Below are 19,404 nucleotides of genomic sequence, written 5' to 3' on the forward strand. Positions count from 1 at the left end.
TCAAACTGATAATTATAGATTCTCTCTTTTTCTCTAACTGGAACTTTTCTTCATCTTTATTGCCCAATTAAAGAAGGTATCCTTTTCAGTCATATTTCTCATTCGGGTGTTCAAGCCATCACTGGTATCAGCAGCTCTTCCACCCAATCCTTTGCCTGTTAATGCTTCTTCATCTTAAAGCATTGTCCACAACTTGTTGTTTGCTTTAACTAGACACAAAAAAGCTGGAGTAATTTGGCGGGTCAGGCAGCATCCCTAGAGAAAAGGAATAGGTGACGTTTCGGGTCGAGTCCCTTCTTCAGATTGAGAGTCGGGGGAAGGGAAACGAGAGATATAGACAAGGTATAGAACAAATGAATGAGAGATATACAAAAAGTAACGATGATTAAGGAAAGGTGGGTATCAAAGAAGGTCGCACTCAAGTTGACTGCAGCAGGTTATTTGAGGGGAAAGGAACATCGGGCAAGTGGGATGTTTTTAAAAGTGTACTGAAGAAAGCTCACGATGTGTACGTCCCCATTAGAGTGAAGGGCAAAGCAGGCAAACGTAAGGAAGTTTGGCTGACGAGGGAAATTGAGATGTTAGTCAAAAACAAGAAGGATGCATGGAACAGGCATAGGCAGCTGGGATCAAGGGCACCCCTGGACGAGTTTCGGGAACTAAGGAGTATACGAAAAAAGGAAATCAGAAAGGCAAAAAGGGGCCAGGAGATCGTTCTGGTGGGTAGCATTAAGGACAATCCCAAAAGATTTTATAAATACATAAAGGGGAAAAGGGTAACTCGAGAGAGAATGGGACCTCTCGGGAATCAAAGCGGTCACCTCTGTGTGGAGCCACAGGAGATGGGCAAGGTCCTAAATGAGTATTTCTCCTCTGTATTTACCGAGGAGAAAGACAGTAGAACGGAGGAAATTGGAGCAGTCACAGGAAGCGTCTTGAGAGCAGTCAGGGTTACTGTCGAAGATGTACTGAAGGTACTATCGTGTTTGAAGGTAAACAAATCTCCAGGGCCTGATCAGATATATCCGAGGTCATTGCGGGAAACTAGAGAGGAAATTGCAGGAACCCTGGTTGAAATTTACGAGTCGTCCTGAAATCCAGGAGAGGTGCCGGAAGACTGGAGGGTGGCAATTGTTGTGCCTCTTTTCAAGAAGGGCTGCAGGGAAAATGCTGGGAACTATAGGCCGGTGAGCTTAACATCTGTCGTTGGTAAGTTACTGTAGGGATAGGTTATATGGGCATTTGAATGGAAAGGACTGATTAGGGATGGTTTTGTTCATGGGAGGTAGTGTCTCACAAATCTGATTGATTTTTTTGAAGGTGACCAAAAAAGGTTGATGAGGACAGAGCTGTAGATGTTGTGTACATGGACTTCAGTAAGGCATTTGACAAGGTTCTGCATGGTAGGCTGCTCTGGAAGGTTAGATCGCATGGGATCCAAGGAGACATAGCTGAATGGATAGCAAATTGGCTCCAGGGAAGGAAGCAGAGGGTGATGGTGGAAGGTTGCTTCTCAGACTGGAGGCCTGCGATGAGTGGTGTGCCTCAGGGTTCATTGCTGGGCCTGTTACTAATTGTCATCTACATCAATGTTGCTGATGATACAAAAGTTAGTGGTTTTGCAGATAGTGAAGATGGTTGAGAAAGATTACAGCAAGATCTGAATCGATTGGCCAGGTGGGCAGAGGAATGGTTGATGGAATTTAATACAGAAAAGTATGAGGTGTTGCATTTTGGGACGTCGAACAAGGGCAGGACCTACACAGTAAATGGTAGGCCTCTGGGTAGTGTTGTAGAGCAGAGGGATCGAGGAGTACAGGTGCATGGTTCCTTGAAGTTCGAGTTGCAGGTAAATAAGGTGGTCAAAAAGGCTTTTGGCACTTTGGCCTTCATCAGTCAGAGTATTGAGTATAGAAGTTGGGAGGTCATGTTACAGTTGAAAAAGACGTTGGTGAGACCACATTTCGAATATTGTGTTTAGTTCTGGGCACCATGTTATTGGAAAGATATTATCAAGCTTGAAAGGGTTCAGAAAAGATTTACGAGGATGTTGCCAGAACTAAAGGGAGTGAGCTATTGGAGGAGGTTGAGTAGACTGGGTCTCTATTTCCTGGAGCGCAGGAGGATGAGGGAAGATCTTATATAGGGATACAAAATCATGAGATGAATAGATCGGGTAGATGCATAGTCTTTTGCCCAGAGTAGGGACCAAAGTAGGGAATCGAGGACCAGAAGACATAGGTTCAAGGTGAAGGGGAAAAGATTTAATAGGAACCCAAAGGGTAACTTTTTCACACAAAAGGTGGTGGTTGTATGGAACAAGGAGGAGGTAGTTGAGGCTGGGACTATCCCATCGTTTAAGAAACAATTAGACAGGTACATGGATAGGACAGGTTTGGAGGGATATGGACCAAGCGCAAGCAAGTGGGACCAGTGCAGCTGGGACATTGTTGGCCGTTGTGGGTGAGTTGGGCCAAAAGGCCTATTTCAATGCTGTATCACTCTATGTGGAGCCCACAACGGTCCATTGATGGCTGTGGGATAGGTGATAACAAGTTATACAATGAAACTCAACAGGAAGACAGCGAAACTAGTACAACGACTAAGGTGGGGGAGGGAAGGAGTGGGAGGGGATGCAAGAAGTTAAATAAATCAATATTCATGCTGCTGGGTTGTGAGCTGCCAAGCAAAATTTGAGGTACTATTTCTCCAATTTGCATTTGGCCTCATTCTAACAATGGAGGAGGTCCAGGACAGAAAGATCAGTGTGGGAATGGAAAGGAGAGTTAAAGGATTTGGCAACCGGGGAATCATGTCGGCCAAGGCGGACTGAGCAAAGGTGTTTAGTGATCACCAAGACTATGCATGGTCTTGCCAATATATAAAAGTCCACACCTGGAACAATGGATGAGGTTGGAGGAGGTGCAAGTGAACCTGAAAGGACTGTCGGGGTCTCTGGACAAAGTTGAGGGAGGAGGTATAGGGACAGGTGTTGCATCTACGGCAGTTGCAGGGGAAGGTTCCTGGGGAGGGGGTGGTTTGGGTGGGAAGGGATGAGTTAACCAGGGAGTTGGGGAGGGAATGGTTTCTGCAGAAAGCAGAAAGTGGTGGAGATGGGAAGATGTGACTTGTGGTGGGATCCCGTTGGAGGTGGTGAAAATGTACTAATCTCATGTACTGATATTTAGTATTATGTGTTGTCTGTGAAGGCTGATGGGGTGAAAGGTGAAGACTAAGGGAACTCTGTTCCTGTTGTGACGGGGGGAGGGGAGCAAGAGCAGAGCTGTGGGATACTGAGGCGACGAGTGTGAGGGCCTCATCGATGATAGAAGAGGGGATCCCCCTTTCCCGAAGGAATAAGGACATCTCAGATGTTCAGGTATGGAACACCTCCTCTTGGGCGCAGATGCGGCTTAGACAGAGGAATTGGGAGTAGGGGATAGAATCTTTCCATGAGGCTGGGTGAGAGGAAGTGTAGACTAGATAGTTGTGGGAGTCAGTGGGTTTATAATAGACGTCAGTGGATAGTCTATCTCCTGTGATGGAGACGGTGAGATCAAGAAAGAGGAGGGAGTTATCGGAGACAGTCTAAGTGAATTTGAGTGCAGGATGGAAATTGGTAGTGAAGTTAATGAAGTCCTTGAGTACTGCATGGGTGCTGGAGGTAGTACCGATGCAGTCGTCAATGTAGCAGAGATAGAGTTTGGGGATAGGGCCGGTGGATGCCTGGAATAGGGTTGTTCGCAATGAATTCTAATATTCTCTCCCCAATTCTCCTATTCCTGATTTGGTTTGTTACCATTCATTTTTTTTTCCCATTGAATTCCCACACCTCTGAATGACACTCTCTTCTGCCTGTTGACACCAAAGGACGTGAAGCTCGAAAGGTTTTCCTTAAAGAGTATGACGCTCTCACAGTGCACAACAACTGAGGGTTGTTTTCTTGTGAGACGAAGGAACTTGAGGAGAGAATAGGCAGATGGGGCTGGATTTTGTCAAGAGAAGCCATAACATGCACAGTGCTTCAAGGATAAAAGGAAATGCCGACCATTAACATAAGCCACTCATTTGATCTTTGTGGTTAATCAAAGATGTCATTTTTAAATATTGAGAATAAATTATTCTACATTGAACCTTTTTTAATCCTCATTCTAGTTTGAGATGACCGAAATAGGAGAAATTTAGCAGTATGTCATATCAAGATTAGTTGCTGTGTTCTCCTTCTCCTTGCCAAGACAGTTTGTTTCCCATGGGTGCTGCAAAACTGTCTGGTTGACTTTCATTGCTCTCAGGGCTCCTTTATACGCCTGGTGCCAGCCTCAGACTAGTTTGTGTGTGCTGCACAGTGGGCCAAGTTATGACAAGCGTACAGTGTATAAATCTTCCTTTGCCAGAATTGAAATAAGACCCTCACTGACCTGTGTTGGAGCATTTGGCATCATCTTTTATCCATGCAAAGGCTTTCAGTAATATTGTCTTGCTTTTATAGAATTCTATCAGATACTGTTCCAAGCCCGGTGACTTATTCCCTTTCATGTTTCTGATTGTACTTTCCATCTCTGCAAGTTCAGTAACATATTTCACTTTATCCAGTGAGGATTGCTGTACATTTGGAATCAAGAACTGAAGGACACAGCCACAGTCAGGAACTCCTGACCAGGATTTGGGTTGTTGCTGTAGCTTGTAAAATTAATTTCCTACTTTTGCTTCTTATTCATAATTTCTCTCATTCTGTTTTAAAAGGTGCTTTTCTCAGCAGTATTGAACACGATTGCAATAGTCAGAGTCATAATGTCATGCAGCACAGAAGGAAGCTTTCGGCCCATCACATTCATGTCATCCTTCTGCAGTTGTACAGGGCACTAGTGAGACCACACCTGGAGTATTGTGTGCAGTTTTGGTCTCCAAATCTGAGGAAGGACAATCTTGCTATTGAGGGAGTGCAGCGTAGGTTCACGAGGTTAATTCTCGAGATGGCGGGAATGTCATATGTTTAAAGAAAATAGTGACTGGGCTTGTAGACACTAGAATTTAGAAGGATGAGAGGGGATCTTATTGAAACATATAAGATTATTAAGGGATTGGACATGCTAGAGGCAGGAAACATGTTCCTGATGTTGGGGGAGTCCAGAACCTGGGGCCACAGTTTAAGAATTAGGGGTAGGCCATTTAGAATGGAGATGTGGAAGAGCTATTTCACCCAGAAGGTTGTGAATCTGTGGAATTCTCTGCCTCAGAAGGCAGTGGAGGCCAATTCTCTGGATGCTTTCAAGAGAGAGTTTGATAGAGCTCTTAAAGACGGCGGAGTCAAGGGATATGGGGAGAAGGCAGAAACCGCGAACTGATTGTGGATGATCAGCCATGATCACAGTGAATGGCGGTGCTGGCGCGAAGGGCCGAATGGCCTACTCCTGCACCTATTGTCTATTGTACTAATCTCATGTACTGATATTTAGTCTGTAGCTTTCTACTTTTTGGTGACAGATCCCTCTATTCCACCACTGGTCACAAGTTTCCAATCATGAAAGCACTCTCCACCATCACCCTTAGTCTTATATTAACAAGCCATTTTGATACCTAATTTGCCAACTTAATTTGGATCTCATGGGCAAACTTTTTGGTCACTCTTTATGACTAACTTCCCCTGTAAGACCATGTTTAAGATCTTACTGGTCCTCGTAAACTACATCAACTGCACTGCCCTCATCAATACACTTGTTACCTCTGAAATTTGTAATCAAATTGGTCAGACAACAATAACAAAGCAATATGACTATCTTTGATTTCTCCCCACTTTTCCAAGTGTAGATTAATCCTGGACCTCCAAATAACTTCAAGTAATTTTACTACCATTGACTTGAGACCCAGGCTTGCATTTACCGTGTTTATTTCTGCTGCCCTTCATGAATGAAGATGCCACATTTGCTGTCCTCATCTCAACTTGACCAAAGAAGATTTTGGTCAGGATCCCAGCAATCTCCACCATTGCCTTCCAAAGCAGCCTGAGATGTCTCTAATCAGGCAAGGGTGATGGTGATTAATCCACTTTAAAGCATTCTAAGAATATAATATATATTTTTTATGATAGCGAAAATGTCATCATCCCTGATTATTCAACGACATTGCACTTCTCGCTGTTACAAATAAGAAATATTAATTTAAGATGTCACCAACATCCTGTGGCACCATGCACAGATTAGCCCTTTGGTATCGAATGGGATTCCCCTTGCCTATAACATACCTATAAAATGTTTTAGGATTTTCATTATGACTTTTCACATGTTTAACCTTTTATGGAGGGTTTGAAATATAGTTTTGTGTAGCTAATACAACACCGAAGTACCACCTTGCCTGCAGAATTGCAACCTAAAGGTGGGATTAAAGTTAGAATTATATAATCTTTTGGCACAGAAGGAAGTCATTTGACTCATTGTGTCCACCTCAGCTCTTTACAAACCAATCAATCTCATTCCCCAGCGCTTTCCCTGTATGTCCATGGAATATTTTCCCTCAAGGACCCTTCAGTTTCCTTTGGAAAGTCCAAGGCACTCACTAAATGTGTTCATCTTCCTACATTATCAATTATACTCTCAATTTTGGCTTGAAGGAGAACAATCCCAACTTCCAGTGTAAGAAGCAGCTGAAACCCCTCGTTCAAGGAACCATTCATGCAAGTCTTTTTTGCTCCCACTCTGGAATCATTGCATTCTTTCCAAAATAAGGTGGCCAGAATTCGACACTGTACTCCAGTTGTGCTCAATCAATAGGATTAACATTGCCTATTTGATTTTGTATGTTTTCCGTCTATCAACAAAAAGATCCTCTATACTTTATTTGGTGCCCTCTCAAAATTTAGAAACATGGAAACATATAAAATAGGTGCAGGAGGAGGTCATTTGGCCCTTCGAGCCAGCACCACCATTCATTGTGATCATGGCTGATCATCCACAATCAGTAACCTGTACCTGCCTTCTCCCCATATCCCCTGATTCCACTAGCCCCTAGAGCTCTATCTAACCATCTTTTAAATTCATCCAATGAATTGGCCTCCACTGCCTTCTGTGGCAGAGAATTCCACAAATTCACAACTCAATTTCTCACCCCAGTTTTGGCCTCCCCTATATTCTTAGACTGTGGCCCCTGGTTCTGGACTCCCCCAACATTGGGAAAAAATTTCCTGCCTGTAATCCGGCTGCTCGGAGGTGGTGGCTCGTTTTTTCTACTTTATTACTATGTTCAAAGGTTTATGCATTTACACAGCCAGGACCGTCCATTCTTGAACACATTCAGAATTGTGCTTGTAAACCTGGATTCTGTCATGATATAGATATTGATTTTTTTATTGTTATGTGTATCAAAATACCACAAAAAGCTTTGTTTGCATGCTATCCAGTCAAATCAAATGAGATGTGAGTAAAATCAAGACATATGCAAGTAGAACAAATAGTGCAAAGAGAAAAATACCAGAGCAGAAGATAGTGTTGCAGCATGATAGTGTTACAGTTACAAAGAAAGTCCCGATTTTAAAAAAGTGCAAGGTCCACAATTAAATGATTCAGTTTCTTCTGCCACTTGGCTGCTCATTCTGACAGCTTGCATATGCCCCATTGCTATTCTTTGCTGTTATCCTGTTTTGCTTGTCTAAAATGGGTCTTTAACCGGAAAAATTACCTGTTTCCCTTTCTGATACTGCCTGACCTTCTGAGTGTTTCTAGCATTCTTTGTTTTTATTTCAAATTATTCATTTCTGATTTTCCAAAGACATATTGTTCAATAAAAAGTAAAGTGCAGTTTTAGCATGCAGATGATTAACAGTGGCATTTACGTCATTAGTTTTACACCAGTTTAAGTCATCACAGAAAGCAAAGCTGCAACATTTCTTCTTCTTTAAGCATAGTTGATATTTTAAAAGTAGAAGTCCATAAATTTAAGAGAGATATGAACACATTTGATATTTTGTCGAATATGTAAGTTTCATCTTTTATTTCTACTTCAATTTTTGACCCTCGTAGGATAATCTAAAATCTTTTAATTTTCAGCTCAGGCAACCTACCCTCATCGCCAAAGGGACCGAGACTAGATGCTCACAGAAGCCTTCACTGATTGAGTCAGTAAAAGCACCAAAATCAATGTTTGAAGATGCTGAAAGAATTTTGCGTGAGGTGCAACTGAATAAGAAATTCATTGAAGAAAATCTTGAAGCAATTGTTAGAGCAAAGGACAGTGCTTCTTTATATTCAGTAATTGATTCCTTAACTGCAAACAGGTATGGAACTAACAATGTGATGTCTTGGAGCAGTGTAATATTGATGCTTTATCGGGGAGAATATTTTGTGTGCTGTTGTTGTTCTTCTTCCCCAAATCGGCTATAGATTTGAAAGATACATTGTTGATCCATGTGACTACTTGGGAGCTTTTTTCTAATTATTCGTCTCTAACTCTGCCCTAAATTCATCTTCATTACAGCGATGACAGTTGAAACTCCTACTACATTGGCGACAGATTGTGCTTATCCGTGAAACCCAATCAAGCATTGTAACCAATGTAACATAATAGATTGACTGGCCAGAGACAGCACTGCTGTTCTTCCAAGCCCATAGGCAATGCTGGACAATTATTTACCTGATGCTTCCAGCAATTGTTTTCTTCCTTCAGTGGTTGGAATTCCCAAGCCTGGTGAAACCATATCAGTGACATTAAAACCAAATGCTGCTTTAAATTGGAGGTACACCATGCCATTACTGGATTAAAGTTACGAGCAACCACTCAAGATTTAGTTATTTGGCCACCTCCTCCACATTACACCTGTTAAACTTCAAATTGTTAGGTTTGGATCATGGTTTTAAATATTTGATAATGTATTTTCTATGGCATTAAAATCCCCCCTCTGTTTTCTTGTAAGACTTGTATTGGTAGGTGATTACATGTTTTAACAGACATGTGCATTGAAACTTAGACAACCTCCCTCATGCTAATTCTGATAACTTCTTCACAAAATCTCTTAACAAAAGCAGACTGATACTTTTGTCATCATTTTCATTGTTGAGTTGAAATTCAGATACATTGCCAGTAAAGTTAATATTTCAACATCAAAACACAATGTGTTGGAATAACTTAGCAGGACAGGTAGCATCTGTGGAGGGAATCAGGCTGGTCCCAACCTCGAAACATCACCTATCCATTGCTCCACAGATTCTGCACGACCTCCATTTTTAGTCCTGATGTTTATCCAGTTCCAGCTACTGAAGAATGTGCATCTTGAAATCTTATATACTTTGTCTTTAATATTGGATTGCCTGGCAACTCTCAAAATCCTTGTGAACATTGAATGAATGTTTACTCAGTGATGTTTTGGAGTGTGTGGAATTAACACTTCATGTTTTGCTCAAGATTCCAACATCTGCAGTTCCTTGTGTCTTTAGTGATTCGACATGTTGCATTACATACGTACATATCTTGGTGATATTTATCACCAACTAAACATTCATTCAGTGTTCACGAGGATTTTAAGAGTTGTCAAGCTATTCAATATTAAAAACAAAGTATATATGATTTCCAGATGCACGTTCTTCAGTAGCTCGAACTGGATAGGCATCAGGACTAAAATTACAGGCACTGCTGATTACATGAAACACTTCTCCACTTGTCCATGTGTGAGTAGATGTGGCAATTTTCATAAGGTAAGATGTCGGCAGTCTTTTTGTCCAATAGAAGTGGATAAACACTCAAACCAAAAGCAGCTCACCAGAGGGGATAAGAACATTGGCAGTATTGAACCAGTCAAAGTAAATAAAGTGAGAATAGGTGGGAGAGTGGGATGAGGATACTAATGTCATGATGTCAAAAATTAAATGGAACATAATTGTTGAGAATTTCAAAATGGGCTCCAACCGTGGCAAGCATCAGTAGAGCCAAACATTGGCAGATATCAATAATTCGGAAATACATGTGAATATTCTGGTAATTTGGTATGTCACAATTGCTAAAGATCATTGTAAAGTGACAGTACCTTAATTTGCACAAACCATATAATGTCATTTTCTGCAGCTGCTTTTACTACCAATGTTAAGACCAAAACGTTAATTGCTTGAACCATAATTTTCAACATATAACACCTATAATAGACTTTAGCGAGACCTTTGAGGTGTCCCATGGTAGGCTAGTCCTGAAGATCAAATGGGATCCAGAGTGAGATAGTTTACTGGATACAAAATTGGCTTTGTGGAAGGAGTCAGGGTAATAGGGGAGGATTGTTATTTAGATTGGGGGCCTGTGACCAGTGATGTGCTGCAGGGATCAATGCTGGAATAACCTGTTTGTAATCTATAATCACAATTTGGGTGACAAATTTGTTGATATAGTTAATAAGTTTGTGGTTGACACCAGAATCAGTGGTAATGAACAATGAAGAATGTTATCTAAGATTACAGAGGGAACTGGAGAATACATAGCAAATACAATTGATCTCTGACAGTGCACTTTCAAAAGTTGAACCAAGGCAAGACTTACATAGTAAAGGGTAGGATCCTGGGGAATGCTGTAGAACAGAGACCCTGAGGGGTGCAGGCACATCTATATACTAAAACTCTTGTTTGTTTGTTTGTTTGTTTGTTTGTCTGTCTGTTCCTGAACGACAGCCAAAACAGTACACGATAGCGCGTCAATTTTAGGCCCTCCTTACTCACCGTCGTCCCTTTGATGCTAATGGAAGAGGTTTCATTGAAATCAGTGTTATATTTTACATTATTCACATTTTAAAGTTTAAATCTATCTCCTAGGGAAGGAGGGGGAGGGAGGAAGGGGGTTGAGGGGTTGGGGGAGGAGGAGAGGGTGCTGCACCAATGCAGGAAAGGTTTGGTCCCAACTGGTCCACTTGGTCTAGTAGTTCCTTAAAAGTCTCAACACAGGTAGAAAAGGCTGGGGAAGAAGTCTTTGACACACTTGCCTTCATCGGTCTAGGCACTGAGTATTCGAGTTGGAACCTCATGTTACAATTGTACAAATCGTTGGTGAGACCACACATGTTTTCTCTGGGGTGCTGCAATCTGAGGGGAGACCTGAACTATAGCAGTAGGAAGCTATAGCTATAGCTTTATCCTCTGTGTAAAAAATAAACTTGTTCCACACATCTTCTTTAAACTTTGCCACTTTCACCTCAAAGCTTTGCCCTCCAGACTTTGACATTTTCTCCTGGGAGGAAGATTCTGACTGTCTATCTATGCCTCTCATAATTTCAGATACTTCTATCATGCCTTTCCTCAAACTCCAGCACTCCAGAGAAAACAGTTTTTAGAATTTGTAATTCCAGGGCTTGATGGTCATGATGTGGCACCAGATTGTGTAAGATACTGCATGTTGTAGACAACCAGAGGGAGAAACATAGAAACATAGAAAAATAGGTGCAGGAGTAGGCCATTCAGCCCTTCAAGCCAGCACCGCCATTCAATATGATCATGGCTGATCATCTGGAATCAGTACTCCATTCCTGCTTTATCCCCCATACCCCTTGATTCCTTTAAGGGCCTGTCCCACTTAGGCAAATTTTTTAGGTGACTGCCGGCGACTGTCATAGTCGTAGCAGGCCGCCGAAAAACTGGCGACTGGACCCCCCCTATGACAATGTCTACGATGAGCTACAACAACCTACCACCTAGTCGACGTCAAGCTACAAGAAGCTAGCGACAACCGGCGACCCAATCGTCGCGAGTAGGACGTCCACCTACGACTGCACTTACGACAATCTACGACCACACAGGCGACAACCTACGACAACCGGAGTCAAACTACGTCCACCCGCGACAAGCTACGACCCTGTTGGCAACAACTGAAGATATTTCACATCATTTTGGCCTCCGGTTTTGACGCCGGTACCTGTTGCCGGTTGACGTAGGTTGATGGAGGTAGTTGTCAATGGAATTCACCGAAGTCAACACCGGCGACAACCTACATCACCTGGCAACAACCTACGACAGCACCTACGTCAGAAGACATCAAGCTACGCTCATTGGCATCAAACCCAATGTCGCCGAAAATCTTTCAACATTCTGAAAATCCAGCGGCGACCAGAAAGACGCTACGACTCTTTGGAGAGGACTCACGACCATACAGGCGACACCCCGGCGACCATGTGGCGACAGCCTAGTCGCCTGTAGTCGCCTAAAAAATCGCCTAAGTGGGACAGAGGTTTTAGTCCTAAGACCTAAATCTAACTCTCCACCACTGTCACTATTTTAAAATTAGAATAGTATAAATTTCCCCAGAAATGAAGAAAGCACTTCTTGCAGGCCTGGGTGCTTGTGGCCCCACATAAAAATCTTTGGGGATTTTACACTACTTTGCGCACTATAGCGCACTTTGTCCACATGACTAAGTCATTATTTCATTTATTCTTAGGAAGTAAAATGGATCACCTGTGATTTCATTTTATGACGATTTTCTATCTGCTATTGCCATTCTCTACGAGCTATTGCCATCATGTTTTCATATTCCCACTCAGAAAATCTATCCCTTTAACCTCTTCTTTCCCCCGTCCTCAAGATCCCCCTTCAAGTGTACCTCTGACAAAATCTTCAGTCACACCTCCGTTGCCTTTCTTCACAGGAGAGACAACAATTTTCATTTATGCCTTTCTTTGGAATGTCTAAAAAGAAAAGAGCAGAATAAATGAAAATTATTGGAAGTGTGACATGACACGATTTGCAACCAGCCACAGGAGTTGTGTTCTTGATCAAACTAACGTCGAGGGAGTTAGGTTCATAAAGAATTATTCAATTTGCAACAAATTGTTTCGCAAGATTTACAGTAAACCCAAAACATTCATTGAGGATACCAGTTGCTGTAGATGTTAAGAAAAGAGGTTAGAATCGAGTCACCATCTTCACTATGTTGCTGTTCATTAAAAGAAACTGCTTTGTTTGACAAGCTGAAACTTAAAGGTCATTCAACCACTCATCATTGTTGCCAAATGAAAGAGTGCATGTGTGCCAGGAGAGTTTTTCCTAAATAGCTTGTTTACAAGATCCTTCACAAGATCCTTCCTATTAACCTGTTAAACATGGCCATTAAACATTGGTGTTTTTTTGAGACGTGCTTTTATAAGATCTTCATCTGTGTCCCCTATCCTTTGTTGTAGCTAACCAACAAAATGGAAGTTCTGCTAACAGGTGGTAATTGCAATGTTCATTCTGAGATCTTAACTTATTGAACACCATTGTGAGACTATTATTTGTAAACAGAAGCTAATATGTTGCTATTGGATTCAACTGGCCTGCAGGAGTTTAAGTATTACACCACAGCAAAAACTGTTATTCTAATATTCTATTATGTTTGCTTGGAATGCAAAATCTTATTGGCATTGACATTGTCAAATGCAGGTAAAATTAACCCCCAATAATTCACTGGTTTAGGTTTAGGTTTAATATTGCCAGACGCACTGACATACAGTGAAAAGCTTTTGCTTGCGTGCTATCCAATCAAATCAGATAATATTGTACATGAATACAATCTAGCCAATGTCAAATACGAAAGGTGGAGTGAAGAGAAAGCTACCAGAGTGAGGAATATAATTCTCAGGATGAACATGGGTGTAATTGGCTGAGTCCTTGATTATGTTCCACAATGTGGCATCATTCATTGCTGCTTCTTTTCTCTCAAGGTGATACCTGCTTTGTCCTATATGTTTTAAAAGGTGGGGTGGCAGGCTTGAGTGTCCTATCATTATGTAAAGATGTGGTAAAACAGATGGTAAGGAAAGAATGCAAAAATTAACAACGTTTTAACAGCACGTATAAATAGCACCCATACGATAGTGATATCCAACGATATACAGATCATGGAACTCTTGCTACTTAACTTTATTGCTGGGCATTTTATTCTCAATTCTGCCTTCTGAGTAATATCCAGTAACTTCAGTAATTTTTATACAGCTTTTGTAGTGACAGTAAAAGTGAAGTAGAAATGATGGAAGATGGAAACTAAATAACTACTACATTTCAAGGCATCTATCCAATCATGGGTAAATACTGTAAGGACTAATAGCAAAATGTTGCTGGCACAAAAATAATTAATGGAAAAGTTTAACTTTATTCAGTTTCCAACAATTGCTACCTGATTGACATCATAAACTGGCTAGATTCCACTCAGACCTCCGCAAGCGAGTTATGAGAAGATGCCTTCACTGATCTGGGTGGATATTGCAAAGACTTTTAATTGGAAAATCAGAATTTTTATGTACCGAATAGTAGGCAAAATAGACTTTTTAAAAACTATTCACAACTATTCACACATTCATGAATCTTTGATGATTGAACCTTGGAATGGTTGGGATTATGTAGAAGAGCAAAGCACATCATGATGTGAATCACTAATATGGATCATATAATTTATGTAAAATGATTTCTGGTGTTTCTGCTTTTTGAATAGCAATGTGAATGCCAGTGTTTGTAAGAGATTATTATAAAGAGACAGAAGATGTGCTACGTGTTATTGACACCCCTGTAATTTTTTTTATTCCGATGGAGTGCAGGATTTATGTACTTGGAATTAATCTGACTTTGAATCAAAGCATATACAATCAACCATTATATTTTGGTTCCAATATCTGCTTTATCTATCGAGGGTTCCAATATCTGCTTGGAGATCCCCAGTACATAACGTCTATCGTTTACATGCAATTTGGGGCAATTTTTCTTCAGCTAGGTATTTCCTGCTTTGAAACGGATTACAATGGATCCATTCCCTAACTAATGACTCCCTTTTAAGGCATTTCGAAATCTTTACACAAAGATGAAGTGATCCAGCATTGTGCTTGAAATTTTGAGGTTGCACAGAAGTAAGTTCTCTCTGTCCTGTGTGATGTAATTGTATTATATCATCTTGATTATCAGTTGAGCAGTCAATAGACGACTGAGGAAGGAAAAAATGTTGCAACTGGTGTCCGTAGGGTGCATCATTCTCAAAAAAATATTTGCTGATATGATTTAATATATCAAATTAAAAGGAATAGAGAGTTTGCAGATAGTTTTAAAGTCAGGTCAGAAAATAAATTTTGGAAAGGATGACCCAGTAGGTTTCATCATGCATTTATCTTTTTCATTGATTTCTCTTTGATAGATAAGTGGTTCTATAACGGGAGGCCTATGTTTTGTGCCTGAATGCGAGAGACATTGTCTATGTCAATGGCCAATTTTATACTTGGAAAGGTTGCATTAAATATTCAAACTGAGAGCAATAAAATGTTTTGGAACTATTGCCACTATCTTTCCAGATAAGTAGAGTTAGTAAGATCAGCTTGTTTTTCTAATTTTATGCTTTTTTCTTCTTTTTAGCTGTTTCTACTGCATTCAGAATTAAATTTTGAAGATTATGTTAAAATTGAACTTGATAAATACTCTGTTTACCTAATTGCATGACTCTATTATATGGTCTTTACTCTTTAGCTGCAACATAATCAAAGACATGCCCCACCTCACTTATTCCTTCTACTTCCCGCTCCCGTCAGAAGAAGATACAGAAGCTTGAAAGCTCGCACGAGACTCAGGAACAGCCTCTTCCCCTCTGTTATCAGGCTTCTGAATGGTCATTCCACTAAAGATAGACACAAAAAGTGTAATTCCACTAACTTGGATGCTGTCTGATTTACCTCTACCACACTGTGGACATTGGACCTTTTCTCTGGAACTGTTCCTGAGAACTTTATACTGCATTCTTTTGCTCTACCTATTGTACTTCAGTTCGGCTTGATTGTATCTATGTATGGTATTATTTGATCTGATTAGATAACATGCAAAACAAGGCTTTTTACTGTGCCTTGATACACATGACAATAAACCTAAACCTATGTCCCCATTTTACCTGGGGAGGGGGGGGGGGGGGGAGTAAAGATTCAAGTAAACATCTAATTATTTTAGCCTTGTCTCTCTGCTGCACTTAAGAGTTTGGCCACATTGCCGTGAAGAATAAGTCAACAGAAACCAGGCACTGCCTACGAAAATGTATCACCTCTCAAAAATTGAATGACAGATTGTACCCAGCTGATGATGTTTGATTTTCACTGGCTGTTTACTGTAGCATTTCTGGGTAGCTTTAAGGATTATAGAAAAACATAGAAATGACACTGTTGTATCTATTAAAATGTAGTGAACATTTTTACAAATCAAATGACTGATGCTTGATTATTTTTAAAGTTTCATCTTTATGCTAAAAGTTGTTGATAAATCACTTCATTTCCATATTAACTTTAATTTCTTTTGATTAGACATATGCTGGGTGATGTAAAATTAGATTTGGGGTAAAATCCTTATCAGACAAATTATAGTGTTTGAAATGAATGCCCACATAATTTACTGAAGCACTGCTGCTTTTTCACAAATCAAACCTTCCTCATAGATTGTATTTGGAATAGATACTCAGCCATATTGGTCATCAAAGGAAGCTGTGCTCGCATGCACAGTGTTCCCATTTTTATCTCCTGCTTAAAACCGTTGCTTAGCAACCCTCGGCTCAGCTACATCCTAGATAGAATCCTAAATAACTGTCGACGTAGTGAAATGGAAAAATACCATGCCTTAGCAGCCGGTGCTGAGACTGAACTTAAGAAGGTCCACGAAGAGCATCAGGTCAATATAATTAATTGAACAAGCCACCTAGCAATTTTTCACATCTGCCACAGAAACCATAATGGCTTCAATTGGCTTAATGTTGGAGTTCAAATACATTCCTGAGAAAATATTAGTTTGGACTGTCAAGAATAGATCAAAGATTTATTCTGCAGTACAAAGTGCAGTAACCTTAAATTCTTTCCTGAACAAGAAAGTTTATGGCAATATATTGTAATTTTTTTTTACTGGCCAGACTAGTTTATTGCTGCGCATATGCAATATTTCAAATGGGTCATTTTGACTTGTAAGAATTTATTTATACAAGTCCTGCTGCTAGTTTTTGGAAGATACCTTAGCTGCTAAAATGTAGACCAAAGAAACTGCAGATGTTGGTTTACAAAAAAACCCCCACAAAGTCTTGGAATAACTCAGTTGGTCAGGCAGTAACTCCGGAAGACATGGATAGGTGACGATTCGAGTACATGGTGAGGTGACCTGAACGTCACCTATCCATGTATTCCAGAGATGATGCCTGACCCTGCAGAGTTAGTTCAGCACTTTGTTTTTTTTTACCATGGATGATGTCAGTTTTCCCATTTGATTGTAACAGTTTAATTCCAGAAATTCTTCAGGTTAATGATGAACATGACAAAGCTTACTGCTTAAAAAACAATTAACACCAAAGTATGCTGCTAAGTTATTGGGTCACATTCCCGAAATTTTAAATAGTTCCACTGCCTTCAATTGTATGTGGTTCACTGCACAGGGGAAAAATATGAATACAAGTATAAATTCTGTTCAAACCTGCTAATATGTGGGTTTGTTCTGTGGACCACTGAAAACATAGACCAGATGAAGAATGTGTGGAATTGCACAGGTTTGGAACACTGCTCAGTCATCAGTTTACTTCTTGGAATTGTCAAATGAATGCTACAGTAAAAAGAAGAGAACAAGGACAAACACCAGATCAGATCTCATCCTAAACTAATATTTGGGAAGGGTGAAACCGATTCAAGTGACTTGTCTGGTTTAGTGAGATCACGGCTGGGTCAGAGGCACCACTGTATTGCCAAACAAGAACATGCATCTGGAACCGATGCCTTTCCAAGTTGGCTTGCCAAGCCAGATGGGACCAGCATGCAACACATGCAGTTTATCATCCAGTCCATTTGGAATACCGAAGCCCATAAAGCGGAATCCAGAAATTATGACCGTTGCAGATCCCCAGTTACAAGTAAAATATAGTTATGCAGCCTTACTCCCTTTGTTTCTTTTGCAAATTTCTCTTTTGAAATACATGTTTTGTACTCTGCAAAACACAAAAACGTACTTCCATGTTTTTCCTTCTGGCCAGACATATCTGAATAGGTTCCACAGTAACCTGCCAACTTACTGAGCATATTAACATGTGGAAATAATTTGAAGTTTGAATCTTGACGCAAATCAAAAAAAATTGCTGTGTGGAATAAAAGTATCTTTGTGGTTTGTGCATTTGGGCAAAGGTACAGTACCAGATCGTTTCAGTCTTGCAGCCTAGTGTGATCTGATTTTTAATCCTTTTTTTGAATCTTGACTTTCGTTTAACTCCATTTGTAGCCAGCTATTATTTCCTGTTGGTCGATAATGTTTCCATGGAATATACAATTCGTGTGGGGGCCAAATACAAATCAAATCCCTGAAGTTGGAATGTAGGTTGGAAAAAAGTTAATTTGGAAGGAGCCATTTGAGAAATGTTAGAAAACCAACAATTCAAAATGAATTGCATTAATGTAGCATTTTTACAACATCCTAAGAACTTCACAGTGAAGCGTTGCAATGTAAGAAGTGCAGCAGCTAATTTAAGCATTGCGTGATCTCACAAATAACGGTGAGATAAATGACCAATTAATCTGATTTAGTTTTTAATTAGTTCAGTGTTGTCTGGAAAACTCCCCCCTGTTTGAAATGTGTCACAAGAAATTAAATATTTTTTCTTTAAAAGCAAGCGAACAAGGCTATGGTTTAATTTATCATCTGACAAATACGATCTCCAACATGTCCCTCAATATTGTATCCTGTTGTCAGCTTGCGCTGTGTTCTTAAATGCCTGATGTGAAGTTTAAACACACACATATTAGTTCAAAGGTAAGTCCCTCGACTGTGCTAATACTAAGCTTGAAATAAATGTTGCCCTGTCGGTTTTGATCTTTCAGTTATTTGCAATTCAAAACTGATGTTTTAATATAAAATATTAGCCACAATGGGAAAGGTGCCGAAAGCCCAAATTTATTTTGGAATTTGAAATGGCTTGCAAATCTATAGCTGTGATAGGATTGATTGAAAGACTTAACCACCGAAATTGCAATGCCGCACACTTTATAGGGAAAGTATCATTTAATGTCAATGAACGAATTGAAAGCAATACAGACCAACATGATCATGTACTTTCCATTTATGTTTCAAAGAGACTGATAAATTAGGGACATGTCATGCAGAAAACTTTGACTCTAATTAATTGAATTATATTTCAGTGATGATGCAGAGAAGATTCGTATTGGGAAGACTGTTGATGCCTGGATCACAGTTATTGATAAGGATATTCAGGTATGCTGAGAGATTTTGCAAGTCTTCTGAAGAATGTTAATTCTTTAACATCCAAATATTAATTTTAATATGCTATCTGAGAAATTAACTGTCTTGGTATTTTAATTGATTGTTTAAAAATTCTGGATGCCCATGGAAAAGAACATTCCTACCTAACGGTTTGAACACTGATCTTTCCAATTGTAGGCATCTGAAACCCTCTTCCCCTCCACCCCCAACTCTC

At 40.2% G+C, this 19,404-nt stretch overlaps 1 protein-coding gene across 1 annotated transcript in view; it reads left to right on the forward strand.

Moving 5' to 3' along the window:
* LOC144590711 (TALPID3 protein-like) overlaps positions 1–19,404 on the forward strand; it is a gene marked incomplete at its 5' end in the record, with an annotated part of 124,168 nt that overhangs the window by 9,752 nt on the left and 95,012 nt on the right. The window contains 2 exons of the mRNA XM_078395135.1: positions 8,040–8,266; positions 19,109–19,181. Coding sequence (XP_078251261.1) covers positions 8,040–8,266; positions 19,109–19,181 — 300 coding nt within the window. The remainder of the gene's footprint in view (positions 1–8,039; positions 8,267–19,108; positions 19,182–19,404) is intronic.

The sequence above is a fragment of the Rhinoraja longicauda genome, unplaced genomic scaffold (genome assembly GCF_053455715.1).
Source record: "Rhinoraja longicauda isolate Sanriku21f unplaced genomic scaffold, sRhiLon1.1 Scf000263, whole genome shotgun sequence".
NCBI classification, from domain to species: domain Eukaryota; kingdom Metazoa; phylum Chordata; class Chondrichthyes; order Rajiformes; family Arhynchobatidae; genus Rhinoraja; species Rhinoraja longicauda.